This window comes from Xyrauchen texanus, chromosome 2, assembly GCF_025860055.1.
Source record: "Xyrauchen texanus isolate HMW12.3.18 chromosome 2, RBS_HiC_50CHRs, whole genome shotgun sequence".
In the NCBI taxonomy this organism is placed as follows: Eukaryota; Metazoa; Chordata; class Actinopteri; order Cypriniformes; family Catostomidae; genus Xyrauchen; species Xyrauchen texanus.
In genome coordinates this window covers 37,746,272-37,761,797 of record NC_068277.1, presented here as the reverse complement: position 1 = coordinate 37,761,797, position 15,526 = coordinate 37,746,272, and the positions used below count along the sequence as shown (strand labels likewise).

The following is a 15,526-nucleotide window of genomic DNA, read 5'->3' as shown; positions in this document are numbered from 1 at the left end:
CTAAATCATTATGTACTTAGGTAAAGCTATTATTTGAATTTTAACATTCACATTTCATAATATAACGAAAGTGGCGTCGTTTTATCGGTAAAGCGAACACGTCATTCCTGACCTGGCCAAACAAGCAAAATAAACAAAAATGGGGCGCCTGTCAGTGTGGGACGTTTTGGACATATGACGTGATTCTTGAAACATAGAGGTTCGTTTTAGATAGTATTGTATCGTTACCCACAGTCAGCCATCAGTGTATGACACCGTTAATATCGTATTTGAAGAGTTAACAGCTGATCTCGACTCTGTGATGAGCTGTAAGTACGTGCTTGTTTTGCTAAAGCGTTAGCATTGACTGCACAAGTTGCTACGTCCCTTGACATACTGACGATCGCTAACAAATGGCAGGTCTACTGTGTTAAAAATCTGCCGTTCAGAATCGAGTGAGATGGTGGTTTTAAGTTGACACAGAGTTCTTGTTAGGGATGCAAACTGCTCGCCTTTCAGATCAGTAACCTTTTCTGAAGCTAATTTGCCCAAATTGTTTGGTAAAATTCTCTACATGATCCCCATTAAAATAACTGGAAATGTTACTTTACTTTATGAGCTTAAACACTTAAAAACAAAGCTTAAAACACAGCAAAAACGTTTAAATACAACAAACAAATCAACTGAAAATATACACTGGCGGCCAAAAGTTAAAATAATGTAAAGATTTTACTGTTTCGGAAGGAAATTGGTACTTTAATTCACCAAATTGGTATTCAACTGATCACACAGTATAGTCAGGACATTACTGATGTAACAGCACCATCACTATTTGAAAAAAGTTTCCAGCAGACATCACTCCAACACCTTATCCTTGAGTAGTCATGATAAATTGATAATTGAATTCTAGAAAATCACTTGCCATTATAGTAAAAACACAGTTGAAAGCTATTTTATTCATTAAATGATGCTTAACATCATCTTTGTTTTTGAGTTGCCACAGTATGCAATAGACTGACATGTCTTAAGGTCAATATTAGGTAAAAAAGGACAAAATAGAAACAGATTTCTCTAGAAACTCGTCAGTCAATCATTGTTTTGAGGAATGAAGGCTATACTATGCTTGAAATTACAAAAAAAAAACAATGGAAGATTTCATACAAAGGTGTACACTAAAGTCTTCAAGGACAACTGGCTCTTACAAGGACAGAAAGAGATGTAGAAGGCCAGATGTACTACTAAACAAGAGGATAAGTACATCAGAGTCTCTAGTTTGAGAAATAGACGCCTCACATGTCCTCAGCTGACAGCTTCATTAAATTCTACCCGCTCAACACCAGTTTCATGTACAACAGTATAGAGAAGACTCAGGGGTGCAGGACTTATGGGAAGAATTGCAAAGAAAAGGTCACTTTTGAAACAGAAAAATAAAAAGGAAAGGTTTGAGTGGGCAAAGAAACACAGACATTGGACAATAGATAATTGTAAACGAGTGTTAAGGATCTTAATCCCATTGAGCTTTTGTGGGATCAGCTAGACTGTAAGGTGAGAAGTGCCCGACAAGACAGACACATCTATGGCAAGTGCTACAGGAAGTGTGGGGTGAAATATCACCGAGTATCTGGACAAACTGACAGCTAGAATGACAAGAATATGCAAAGCTGTCATTACTGCACGTGGAGGATTTTTTTATGCAAACTCTTTGAAGTAGTTTAAGAATGATTTTTTTCAAATTGTGATAGTACATTTTCACGTTATTAATGTCCTGAATATACATTGTGATCAGTTGAATGCCACTTTGGTGAGTAAAAGTACCAATTTATTTCCATAAGAGCAAAATATGTACAGTATTCCAAACTTTTCATAGCCAATAATTTTCTCACTATTTTCACCTCTCATGAGTTTGCATCTCAGTCTTGTTTTTCATTATGTACATTTTTAAATGCTTAGACAGTTAAATTACATCACTCTCTATAATCTGTCTGTGTTTATTTTTACCAGTACTTTGATCTGATTTTCAATATTTTGTGCATCTTTTTTTTTTTACTGCTTAGTGAGGAAGCTCTCTTGCTTTATATTGTGTCTCAGGTGACAATGGATATTGATCTGAGCCCACAGGACAAGAAAGACTTGGATAAATTCATAAAATTCTTTGCATTGAAGGTATCTTCATTGACCACTCAAATAATAATAATAACACAAAGGCTGCATTTTTGAAAGCTGGTATCCCAGTCAACAGGGTGATTATTTCCCTTTTGTGATGTGTGTCTTTCAGACAGTGCAAATCATAGTTCAAGCCCGACTTGGGGAAAAGACAGGCACATGCTCATCTTCATCACCAACAGGTTCAGACTGGGTAAAACATGTCCAGGACACTCCTCAGACAAAGGCCATATTTTCCTTTATGTCATAGCTAATATCAGATCTGTGTGTGTTTAATGATCTCTCTCAGTTTAATCTGGCAATAAAAGACATCACTGAGGTGACCCATGAGGCAAAAAAAGCTCTTGCCGGACAGCTGCCTGGCCTCGGGCGGTCTATGTGTGTGGAGATCTCCCTCAAAACCTCAGAGGTTTAGTACTTCTTTCAGTTCACAGTTGATTTGATACTAGTATGTTAATAAAAAATACATTAAACGGCTCGCTTAGTAAAGAAGTGCTTACTTGGGTATTATTGTTGTGTTCACCTTTGCAGGGCGACTCCATGGAGCTGGAAACATGGTGTTTGGAAATGAATGAAAAGTATGCACATGCTCTACAGATAGATACATTATCAAGTCAATTTATACCTTATCAATACTTTATTGCTTATAGTAAATTATATTTCCAGGTGTGATAAGGACAATAAAGTGTCCTATACAGTTTATAATCGGCTGTCTCTGCTGCTCAAGTCTTTACTGGCCATCACCAGGGTGACACCTGCTTACAAGCTTTCACGTAAACAAGGACACGATTACGTCATATTGTACAGGTACATCATACATCTGCTCAGGTCTCACACACTTGTACACTATAAAAAAAATTGTTAGCTAACATAAAAGTGTGTTTCATGTGGATGCATCTAAATTAACTTGTTTTATTCCAGTCAAAAATTGTATTTCATCTGACTTAATCAAACGGACAGATTAGGTAACACGAACAATATACATTTGATGTGTTAGATCAACTTAAGATAGATCCTTGAGGTAACAAATGCAGGTTACCACTCTTTTTAGTGTATACAACACACTTTTTTACACACAGATTTACTCTACACACACTTCTACACTTCACAAAGTCACATAATACCTAATAAATAATTTCATAGAACCTCTTTATTATCACAGGATCTTTATAACTATCTTATTAAAATCTCTTTTGTAGGATTTATTTTGGGAATGTTCAGCTGACAGGTCTTGGGGAAGGTAATGTTATTTTTACTGAGAACAATTATTTAAAGAGATATAAGATGGCAAATCTTTTTTGTGTTTATGTTCTCGCTCTCTTTCTCATTGTAGGGTTCCAGACAGTGCGAGTGGGTATTGTGGGCACACCGATAGGCACTATCACTCTGTCCTGTGCTTACCGCACTAACCTAGCCCTCATGTCTTCAAGGTATACATTACAGTTTACTGTATGCAGCATACAACCCCAATTCCGAAAAGTTGGGACAGTATGAAAAATGAAGAGTGCTTTGTAAATTAGATTCACCCTTTGCTATATTGAAAGCACTACAACTAAACATATGATGTTTTTCCTTGTGAATAGCATTATATTTTCAAAAAACACAGTCATTTAAAATCAGATTATTGCAACATGCTCCAAAAAATTTGAGACGTGGGCAATTAAAGACTAATAACAATTTGACGAGTTAGAATACAAGGCAATTTGAAACAGGAAATGTTAAACAGGTGAGGCAATCGTGTCATAGTATATAAGGAGTTCCCAAAAACAGCCTAGTCCTTCAAGAGCAAAGATAGTCCCAGACTTGTACACTTGCCAACAGATGCTTCAGCAAATAATCCAGCACTTTGAGAACAATGTTCCCCAAAGACAGATTGGAAGGATTTTGGGCATTTCACCCTCTAAAGTGCACAATATATTTAATAGATTCAAGGAATCTGGTCAAATCTCGGTGTGTAAATGGCAAGACAAAAACCCCTTCTGAATGCATGTGATCTCTGATCCCTCAGACGTCAAAACTTAAAAACATCATTCATCTGTAATGGATATCATGAATATGGGCTTGGGATTACTTTAGTAACCTTTGTTAGTCAACACTAGGGCTGGGATAAACGATTATTTTTTAAACGATTAATCTAGCGATTATTTTTTCGATGCATCGATTAATCTAACGATTCATTTTTTCCCAGTCCGATTCGATTTCGATTCGATTAATCGACTTGTGACAACACCGGTAATACCGGTTTCATCGGGGGTGGGGGTGTATAAAATGTAAAAAAAAAACATTTGCCGGGAGTTTGATTGACTGGCGATCTGATCAATCAATCATAATACGCCATTTTTGTCCGACAAAGTAGTCAGGAGAGAGAAGATTAACGTCGGTGGATTTGAATTTGAATAATGGATTGTAGGCTACTGTACTGACATCTTTCCGCGGTTAAAACAACAGTCCTTCTGATGTAGGCTACATTCATGTTTAGCCTATTTGATGCTATAAATTAACCAAGGAAAAGATGATCGGTTCACGAGCAGCTTTAACTGAGGCAATCTGTCACGACACATTAAAGAGCCACAAAATAGTAGGCCTATTTATGGTTTAATTTTCTTTGAATGTCCAAATTTGAAAGTTGAGACTTTATTAAATGTTACCTGCTTGGTCCTGTCTGTCAGCGCGTTGTCAGTGACCTCTATGTATTTTTCACGACATTCATAGCTATAAGCGCATTATTAATAGCTATAAGCGAAAACTTTAGGTGTCGACAACGTATTATAGCCTACTCCAACATTGAGTGCAAAGTGGGGAGTTGAAAAAAACTTACGGTGCTCTGTCATCTGCAGCTGCAACCGGGTGGCGCTAGAATGGAAGGCCATCTCCATTTTGCAAAGACGACATATCACGGAATTGTTTCCTTTTAAATTAAATAATTCCCATACTTTAGAGGAACGAGTGCATGCCGCCTTGCACTTCTGATAGTCTGAGGATACACTCGTGTTGGCGCCGGCGCCGCCATCTTTGTTTTGGGTCTGACAATTCGACGCGCATATTTTGCATCGACGTATTTTTTGCGTCGACGTCATCCCAGCCCTAGTGCTGGTGCATTGCCGTGGTGCTAGAATGGAAAGCCATCTCCATTTTGCAAAGACGACATATCACATAATTTTTTCCTTTTAAATTAAAGAATTCCCACACTTTAGATGAACGAGTGCGTGCCGCCTTGCACTTCTGGTAGTCTGAGGAGCCACTCGTTTTGCTTCTACTCTCCGGCGCCGCCATCTTTGTTTTGGTCTGACGAATCGACGCGCATATTTTGCGTCGACGTATTATTTGCGTCGACGTCATCGATTACGTCGACGCGTCGTCCCAGCCCTAGTCAACACCATTTGCCGCTGCACCCACAGATGCAAGTTCAGACTTCACTTTGCAAAGCAGAAGCCCTACATCAACTCTGTCCAGAAGCACTGCCGACTTCTCTGGGCTAAATCTCATTTTAGATGGAAAGTAGAATTGTGGAACTGTTTTTTGGTTCGAAGAGTCCACATCTCAAATAGTTTTTCAAAAACACAGCTGTTGTGTTCTCCGGGCCAAAGAGGAAAAGGACCATCCAAGCTGTTAGAAGCATCAGGTCCAAAAGCCAGTGTCTGTATGGGCCAGGGGTGTGTCTGTGCCCACTGCATGGGTAACTCGCACATCTGTGAGAACACCATTAATGACAGATATATAAAAATTTTGGAGTAACATATACTGCCATCCAGCACCATCTTGTCCAAATGTGTCTGCATTTTCCAGCAGGACAACTTCAAACCACATTCTGCCTGAATTACAAGTGCATGGCTGTGAATCAGAGTGTGGGTGCTAGATTGGCCTGCCTGCAGTCCTGACCTGTCTCCAAATGAGCATGTGTGCGGCATTATTAAGAACAACATATGACAATGAATACCCTGAACAGTTGTGCAGCTAAAGACCTACATAATGGAGGATTAACTTAAACTTTTCCAAACTTAACAAACTTGTGTCTTCAGTGCCCAAATGCTTAATAAGTGTTATTAGAAGAAATTGTGATGTTTCACAGTGGTAAACACTCTACTGTTGCAACTTTTTTGGAGAGTGTTGCAATCACCTGATTTGAAATTTCTGTACATTTTCAAAAAAAAATTAAATTCACAAGGTAAATTGTGTGTATTATAATAATAGTAGTTTGTGTGTATAATAATAGTAGTAATAATGTGTAGTTGTAGTGCTTTCATTATAGCAAAGGGCGAATATAATTTACAAATCACTAAAAGGGCATTACGGTTAGTGTGATATATTAGATCTTATATCTGTATGTTGTCTCACAGGCAATTTGAGAGGACAGGCCCCATCATGGGTATCATCATTGATCATTTTGTGGAGCGTCCCTTTGCTAATATGGCTCACATGCACCCCTGCAGCGTCAGGTGAGTTTTATTAAACAAAAAGTATAGTCACAGTACAGATATATCACAGAATATCACAAATATAGATATTTGTATTAGTATACATAGAGCCTAAGGTTTAAATGTGTTTTATTTTTCTTCAAGCACTCAAGGTGAGTTGGAATTAAATTCATAAAGGGATAGTTCATCGAAAAATTTGTTTACCCTCCTGTTGTCCCAAACCTGAATTACTTTCTTTCTTCTGTGGAGCACGAAAGGATATTTTATGCAGAATGTTAACTTCAGTTATGATTCACTTTCATTGTGTTTTTTTTTCAGTACACTGAATGTCAGAGGTGACTGAGACTTACACGATTGTGTAAATGAAGTCTTACCCTTTAATACCAGCAGTCCACTAGTAATTGGTTCACTTCTACACACTTCTAAAACAGGGATTCAGACCGGCAACTCTCTTAATAGTGTTGTGCTTCCTGAAAGGGTTAGTTTACCCCAAAATTTTAATTCTCTCATCATTTGCTCATTTTCATGCCATCCCAAATGTGTATGTGTAATGAGGAGGGGGGCGTGGCCGGGCCGTGAAGATGCAAGCCTGGCTCTGATTTGCCCCTGTCAGCAGGAGAGAGAGAAATGGAGGAGCCGGAGACACCAGAGAGAGTCATAGAGCTGTTTGTGTTTTGACGTGTGTATTTGTTATGCTGAAAAGCACTTTTATGTTGTGTTATGTTTATTAAAAGTCTTTTTGGTTGGGGGCCTGGGTAGCTCAGCAAGTAAAGACGCTGACTACCACAACTGGAGTCACAAGTTCGAATCCAGGGGGTGGATATTTTGTGTTTACTCAGATTGCCTTTTTTTATGTTAGATTTTGTTTTTGAAACCATTTGGTATGAGATATAGACAAAAACAGAAGAAATCAGGATAGTGCAATACTTTTTCACAGCACTATATGTCTTCAGAAGTGATCCAATCACTTGGAGTGAGAAACAGATCAATATATCAATCCTTTTTTACTATAAATCTCCACTTTCACTTTCAGAATTTGAAAGTGGAGGTTTGTTGTAAAAAATGACTTAATTATTAATCTGTTGCTTAATCACACATATTATATCACTTCTGAAGATATGGTTTAAGTCACTGGATACGTATGGATTACTTTTATGCTGCCTTTGTGATTTTTGGAGCCTGTAAGTTTTGATCACCATTCGCTCGCATTGTGAGGAGCTACAGAACTGAGATATTCTTCTAAAGATCTTTTGTGTTCAGCAGAAGAAAGAAAGTCATACACATCTGTTATGTCATGAGGGTGAGTAAATGATGAAAGAATTTTCATTTTTAGGTGAACTATAACCATCTCGTTTCCTATTTTTCTCTCTCAGAGCACCTGGAGAGGATGAGGGAGGGCCCTATGCAGGAATAGAAGACTCACAGGAAGTGTGCACTACATCCTTTTCCACCTCCCCACCATCACAGGTAATACCCCTTGCTGGCACATTCCCATTTGTCTTATCAGTAGTAACTCTTCACCAGTTTCCTTGTGTAGGTGAAGCATCGGCACAGGTGCAGCACAACCTGTGATTGAGAGGTTAACTGTTAACCTCTCATAATGGTTTTATCCTGAGATTCGTTCAGAAGTTCCTTGATGAACACCTCTCATTGTTTATATGATATTCTGGCTTGTGTATTCCTCCATTCATGATATAGTAAAGTCCCAGTGGAGTGCAGTGTTTTTTCTTCATTTTTCACTATGTTTGGTTAGCCTGGTGTCTTGGTGTGATTTATTATTTAAGTTTCCACATAATGCTCTTTTGTGGTATCCCTGCATATAAGACCACAGTTAGTCAGTACTGCCTATTCTGTTACCATGCCACCAGATTCTATCTCTCCTCACTTTCTCTTCCTGTGGTAGTGCTTTCATTTCTGCTGTTCCCCTTATTTTTCTTTCTTTCTTTCTTTCTTTCTTTCTGTGTGCATGTAGTGTGTATGCACTGTAAGTCAGGCACACTTTAAGACACCTAAGACGGCTCTGATGGCCACGCTGAAGGTTCCCCTCATGGGGCTTGGCATCTCACAGCAAGTGAGTCTCACAGTGTGTGTGAGTTATGTGTGTACATGCATGCAGCTGCTAGAATAATTACAGAGTGTGTCTGGCCTGTCACTGTAACCTCTACTCCACTGCTTCTCCTTTATAACCTCTTATTACTGTTTTATTAAAAGGGTTATACAGTATCTGCCCAGGCCTGTCCAGAGATCTTTTGATCTCTTACTGCTGCCTTCTCTAAGATTACCTGCTTGACATTTTTTTTGCTGAGATACCTTCTCTTGTCCCTTTTGCTCTGCAGTGAAATTTATACATGACTGGATTTGAAAAGGCTATTGACCTATTGTGACATCTATGTAGTATGAGTCTCTCTCTCTCTCTCTCTCTCTCTCTCTCTCTCTCTCTCTCTCTCTCTCTCTCTCAGCTGTACAGCTCTCGTCTGTCATATCAGACTCCTGCCCTGGGCACTGTGGATTTGTGCCATCCTCCAGCTTGTACTGCTGCTGCACATCCTAACCAGGTTCTACACAAATATGCACACATGCTCACTATCATAAATTGAGTTATACCCTTGATGCCCTTTGGTGTAGATCACCTGCTAGGAAATTTTCTTGCACATCTTTCCTTGCTAAAGTGGCCATGTGTGTCTCTCTTCCTAGATGGCTGTGCCAGGTAAAGAGGGTGGAGTTCCACAGGTGCCGGCTCATCCTAATCATGGCACTAATGCCGAGCATGGTCGTATCCAATCATTCCCTTCCGGAGAGTCACAGCAGCAGGCTCCACCCACGTCTTGCATCAGGTGAGAGTGTGAAGAGATGTAAACTATTATTCAATATTTTTTTCTTATTTCTCATTTTAACAATATTTTATTCCATGCTTTGTGTGTCTGTGTGTTAGTGACGTGAAGCGTGTGTCACCCTCAAATGCGCTAGAGACAACCTATACAAGAAAAGTAGGAGCTTTTGTCAACAAAGCCACCACTCAGGTCAGAATACACACAAATATGTGTGTTACACTATAATAACTTGGATTTAGACCATTAATAAACAATTATTTATGTAATTACTGTGAATAGTTCATGTAGACAAAATATCATGAACATTTTATTTCATTTTCCATATACACTGTAAAAAGAGTATTGTTGAAGAAGTTAAAAATCAAGGCTACGTGATGAGTTCTCTCAACAACTGTCTTAATAATTGTACACATTACACTGTTTGTTCACTAAATGCAAAATACTTTGTTCCTCTAAAACAAGTCTTGTTGCAACTACTGATTTTTTGTACTGTTAATGATCAATTGTAAGTACAAGAAATTAATTTTGTCTACATTTCATTCTTAAATATGATTATATGATTTTGATTTCAAGTTAACTACAATCTTTGTCTCTGAAAAAAGAAACGTAAGGCAAGACAATAAATGCAATTGGTTGATACAGACACTCATACACCCATTAACAGACTGACCTCAATAACAGTGACAAATTAAGAAACCTTTGTAAGTAAAAGGATGATTCTTAAAGGGATAGTTCACCCAAAAATGCAAATTCTCTCATCATTTACTCACCCATTCTGATGAACACAGACAAAGACTTTTAGAATAATATTTCAGCTCTGTAGGTCCATTCAACACAAGTGAATGGAGACCAGAAATTTGAAGCCCCAAAATCCCATAAAGGAAACATAAACATTATCCATTAGACTCCAGTGTTTAAATCAATGTTGAGCTAATCGAGCTTGAAATCATGATTATGCCTAGAGACTGCAATGGCAATATGTACAGTGAAAAAGGAGTCAAAATCAGCTGGATTGCTTCAGAAGACATAGATTAAACCACTGGAGACTGATGGATTACTTTAATGCTGAAATGGTCAAGTCTTTTTAGAGCTTTTGGAGTTCAGGTCACAATTTGTGACCTACAAAGTTGAAATATTCTTCTAAAAATCGTTGTTTGTCTTCAGAAGAACATATCTTTGCCATGAAGGAGAGTAAATTATAAGAAAATGTAAATTTTTGGGTGAACTATCCCTTTAACACCATCACAAAACAACTAACTAACAGTGGCAACAAAAAAACAGCAAAAACCACCGCATAAATAAAGTCAGCAAACAGCAAATTAAAATAAATCTTAACACTAACTGGAAAATGTATTCATGTTGTAATGCATTTTGGCAATTCGTAATTCAGCAACATTGTTCAATATGAAATTGTTCAGACTACACTCTTAGGCTGACTGGGACATTTTGGAGAGTATTGTTTGTCTAGCATGTGTTTTTATGTAGATGCAAAGGAACTGCCATTTCATAGTATCTGTGACTCAAACCCCAAATGCTCGATAATATATAATCTGGAGCTAAACAGAGTACCTGGATGGGAGATTTTATGGGGAAATGCATGGCTAGTGAGGCCAGCAGGGGGTGCTCATCCTGCAATCTGTGTACATCCTAATGCCCCAGTATAGTGACAGGGAGACCATACTGTAAAAAGGCGCTGTATTTCAGATGAAAAGTTAAACTAAGGTTTTGACTCTCTGTCGTCATTAAAAAATCCCCACATTTTCCTGTTGTTCTCTTTCAATCATGGCTTCCTAATAATCCTCTATTAATATATGAATGGCTACATCACTCCACCAATAGCAGGTATGGGTGTTCTGGTTCTCTATGGCTGCTGTCGCATCATCCAGGTGGCTGCTGCACATTGGTGGTGGTTGAGGATACTGCACACATGCACACTCACTCACAAAATAGCTTGCTTTCATGTTCGCATGGCAAAATAAATTAATTTGGATGTGTTTGTGTGTAACTCAGGTGACAATGGCCAATCTAGATCTCCCTTTTGCTGCGTTTGCTCCAAGAGTCTTTGACCTGGAGGAGAATGACCCAATGGTATAAAAAGCAAAAGCACAATTATGACTTGCATTATGTTGCAGATAGAGCAAACTCACTTAGACATTAGATGTCCTTTATGTGCATTGTCACTGTCTCTTCATGCTTTATTGTGCAGTAAAGATGTACTTCTTCTCACAGTGTTTATCTCTTGTTTGCAGGTGCACCCTCCTCCATCACCAGCCCCATTGTCCCCCATGCAAGGCAGCCTGCACTCCGATAGCTCAAGCCTCAGCGGAGGACAACAACATGATGACTTTGTCATGGTTGACTTTGTAAGTGCACCAACACATATTAAAAACAATGTGGAAAGTTGTGTCGGTAACTATATCTTTATAATCAGCTAAACACTGAGTGAGTGGAGACTGAGAAGAATTATTACATAGAGAAGTACAGCTAGACGTTTTTAAAATCCTGTATACAAGCAAGAATAGACAACAAAAGGGGTTTTTATCAAGCCCTTGTTAGAGCATCTAGACAAGTCAATAATAAACATATCAGATAAGAAGCCTAGACTCTGACCTGAGAAAGCTAACAGATGATTGATGTTAAATAAATATAGAGTAGACTAATCTGATATTAGCTTTTAAAAACAGTACATTGAGTGACGCATTATCCCACACCAAATAGAAATCTTTGATGCTATCAAGTTGGTGTTGCCTCAAAGAGACCAGTCTGTTTTGCAAGACAGGCAGCACTGTTCTGGTGTGTTGATCAAATCTCTAGTCTTGAGCTAAAAATCAATAAAAATGTTACTGAATGAAAAACAAGAGAAGCCCATGCTGTTTAATATGGGCAGCAATGATATACGTGAAACCATTTTGCAAAACCAAGTTTATATCATCACATCTTTAACAAAATCACAATACTAGATGTACAATTTATGGTAAAAGCCAGATATGGTTGATTAGTATTTTTATGACCGGTTCTGTGTTCATTTGTACTGAATAGAAGCCAGCTTTCTCTAAGGATGACCTTCTGCCAATGGACCTGGGCACTTTTTATAGAGAGTTTCAAAACCCTCCTCAACTTGCAAGCCTGTCCATTGATGTCAGTGCTCAATCTATGGCTGAAGACTTGGTGAGGCAAAAAGCAGACATTCTCCTCACACAACATACTCAACCATTAAGCAAGAAAAATGCTTGCAAACAAGACTTGAGAATCATATAGTTGTTGCACACACTCAGCAGACTCGAACTAGTCTGGCCATTCTCTGTTGATCTCTCTCATCAACAAGGTGTTTCCATCCACAGAACTGCCGCTCATTGGATGTTTTTTGTTTTGGCACCATTCTGAGTAAATTCTAGAGATTGTTGTAAGTGAAAATCCCAGAAGATCAGCAGTCACAGAAATACTCAAACCAGCCCATCTGGCACCAACAATCATCCATATCATTATTTAATCAGTCAATCGTGTGGCAGAAGTGCAGTGCATAAAATCATGCAGATATGGGTCAGGAGCATCAGTTAATGTTCACATCAACCATCAGAATGGGAAAAATGTGATCTCAGTGATTTGGACCGTGGCATGATTGTTGGTGTCAGATGGGCTGGTTTGAGTATCCTGTGAGGGGCAGCTCTGTGGATGGAAACGCCTTGTTGATGAGAGAGGTCAACAGAGAATCAGCAGACTGGTTTGAACTGACAAATTCTACAGTAACTCAGATAACTGCTCTGTACAATTGTGGTGAGAAGTATAACATCTCTGAATGCTATTCTGAGATGGGAGTTGGCACTGTTTTGTTTGAATGAAGGGGACCTACACAATGTATGTATGCGATTAATTGTGATTTATTCAATTAATTAATTGGCATACTGTGTTATTAATTTGATTAAAAACAATTATCTATTTACAACCCTAATAATAATATAAAAATAATAATAGTAATTATTATTATTATTAATAATATTTTATGACTATGCAAATACAAGGCAGATTTTATTTATAGAAAACATAAATGTAATAGAGTTGCATTTAAAATGGGAATTTTATTTAGTTTTGATGCACTTCTTCCCAAATCCGGTTGCATCTGAATACAGATACAGATGATTTTGCCATAGCAACAGATACAGATAATGGCTTCGCTGCACACCCCTAATTAGTATAGGCATGATTACTATTTTTTTTTTATATCTCTAAGCAGGGTTGGGTAATTGAATAAAGAGTTATTAAATTATTGAAAATCATCTATATACTATGCTGTGACTGAATCTTTATAAATATTTATATGCAAAATACTGTTTCACTATATGATTGAGATCCACAGGTGACAAAAAAGTGCCCTTTAATGTAAAATGTTACAAAGCAAATCTGTTTGGTCCAGTATAATTTGGTAACAGTTCAAACTGCTTGCTGCTTCAGTATGAGGTTTTATGATAACAATCTGTGATGTGTTTATGATTAGTTTGGTATAGTGTTTTGCCCTATTATAACACACAGTGAAATGCATTTTTGCAGGACTCTCTTCCAGAGAAACTGGCCATTTATGAGAAAAACATTGACGAGTTTGACGCATTTGTGGACACCCTACAATAGATCACAGCTGAGATTGCATTTTTAGAACTTCATTGAATCTCTCCATTAACCTTGTTTTATGTCAGTTTTGCCTTTTGAAATAAGCTCTGAAGAGAATCATCATATGGGAAAAAGAGGAACAGAGCAACATGAAAAGCTCACACTTGTATTTAAGATAACAGAACTTTGTAAATTAAGGTCACTGTAATGAATGTATAAACCTATACCAGCCTTTATTTTGTCATCAAAACAACACACCCGGTGCTCTGACTCACTGAAGCAGATTACTGTAGCACTGACATTATCTAAAGTCTCAAAATACTTTGCAACATCCATGTGAGGAAATACTTGAGATGTCCGCTTTTTAAAGGCTTACACATAAATGACACTATAGTTAACAGTGACAATATTGAATTGTGAGTCCATTTCCACTTACATGCATCTTATAAATGCCATAAAAAAATGCATTGTACCATAATTTTTAATCTGTCTTTAAATGGGAAAAGTTCATGATCACTATGTGTCTTGTGAAAAATACTCCCGTATTTACTCCCGTAATATATATATATATATTATTATTATTATTTTTTTTTTTTTTATGATTTTACATCACAAGCTTTATGTTGGTTAGTCCTTTATGAGCTGGAACTTCTTTAATTATTTTAAGTGTATTCTTTATCCCCCTCACTTTGTTATTATGGCATATAAATGTTGTGTAATAAACTTGTTAATTTCAGACAGGACTGAATTTTTCCCTTTTAAGTATTTATGCTCCACATAAGCACCCATACCTTTCTCAGGCCTACATAATGAAATATTCATGTGCCTTAAGAACCTATGTCCACTCCCCAAACACAGCTCAGCTAATCAACAAAAACAATTCTGACATACTGATAATAATAATAATTGGTCATTCAAAGGACAGATAATACTAATAACAATAACTATACCAATAACAGTGTATTATTATTTAGTGAATTGAAAAGCTAAATTAAAATGAATTGACAGAGCTCAATTTGATAATGTACAATTTACTAATGGACAGATTCATTTTTAGTGCAGAATTGACTAAAGGTCAGTGGTCAAAGTGAGCATATGTATCTGAAGATGAGGAAGTGTGTGCAGACTCATTCTGAGCATATAGCTTGTGTGCGTGTGTGTGCGCATGTGTGCAGGGTAAGGCATATACACATTCAGAGACATGTTTTAGTTTCAGTTTACAATTGAGTGTGCTTTATTGGCATGACTAATAAAACACATTTGCTGTTAAGCTGCAAGCAATGAAAATATTTCTGACTAAAAATACACAGAGCCTTTTTAAGATTAACACATTCAATTTCATAACCAAATTCCGTCAAATTGAATTGTGTAAAGTTTAACTAAATTAAATTATTAAAACATGGGTTTTAATGTAATTTAATGTAATGTAAATGTAATTTAATTAAAGATGACAATTCAATTTGATGGAGTTTTGTTATGAAATTGAAATACGTTAATCTTATTCTTTTTTTTCATGTAATACAACTAAATTAACAC

General features: G+C 37.3%; 1 protein-coding gene across 4 annotated transcripts; it reads left to right on the top strand.

Moving 5' to 3' along the window:
- Positions 1 to 114: 114 nt before the first annotated feature.
- atg13 (ATG13 autophagy related 13 homolog (S. cerevisiae)) lies at positions 115 to 14,735 on the top strand. 4 transcript variants are annotated; one of them, XM_052138809.1, is made up of 18 exons: positions 115 to 199; positions 2,068 to 2,142; positions 2,255 to 2,335; positions 2,432 to 2,551; positions 2,674 to 2,720; positions 2,809 to 2,949; positions 3,342 to 3,382; positions 3,476 to 3,572; positions 6,480 to 6,578; positions 7,931 to 8,024; positions 8,530 to 8,628; positions 9,017 to 9,112; positions 9,252 to 9,391; positions 9,490 to 9,577; positions 11,399 to 11,476; positions 11,638 to 11,751; positions 12,428 to 12,556; positions 13,934 to 14,735. In XM_052138809.1, the coding sequence occupies exons 2-18, from the start codon at positions 2,074 to 2,076 to the stop codon at positions 14,009 to 14,011; spliced, it is 1,611 nt and encodes a 536-aa protein (XP_051994769.1). In that variant the 5' UTR covers positions 115 to 199; positions 2,068 to 2,073; the 3' UTR covers positions 14,012 to 14,735. The 4 variants fall into 4 exon arrangements, with proteins under 4 accessions (XP_051994769.1, XP_051994759.1, XP_051994783.1 ...); XM_052138799.1 differs by having other exon boundaries at positions 121 to 308; XM_052138816.1 differs by having other exon boundaries at positions 145 to 199; positions 2,034 to 2,142.
- The last annotated feature ends 791 nt before the right edge of the window (positions 14,736 to 15,526 follow it).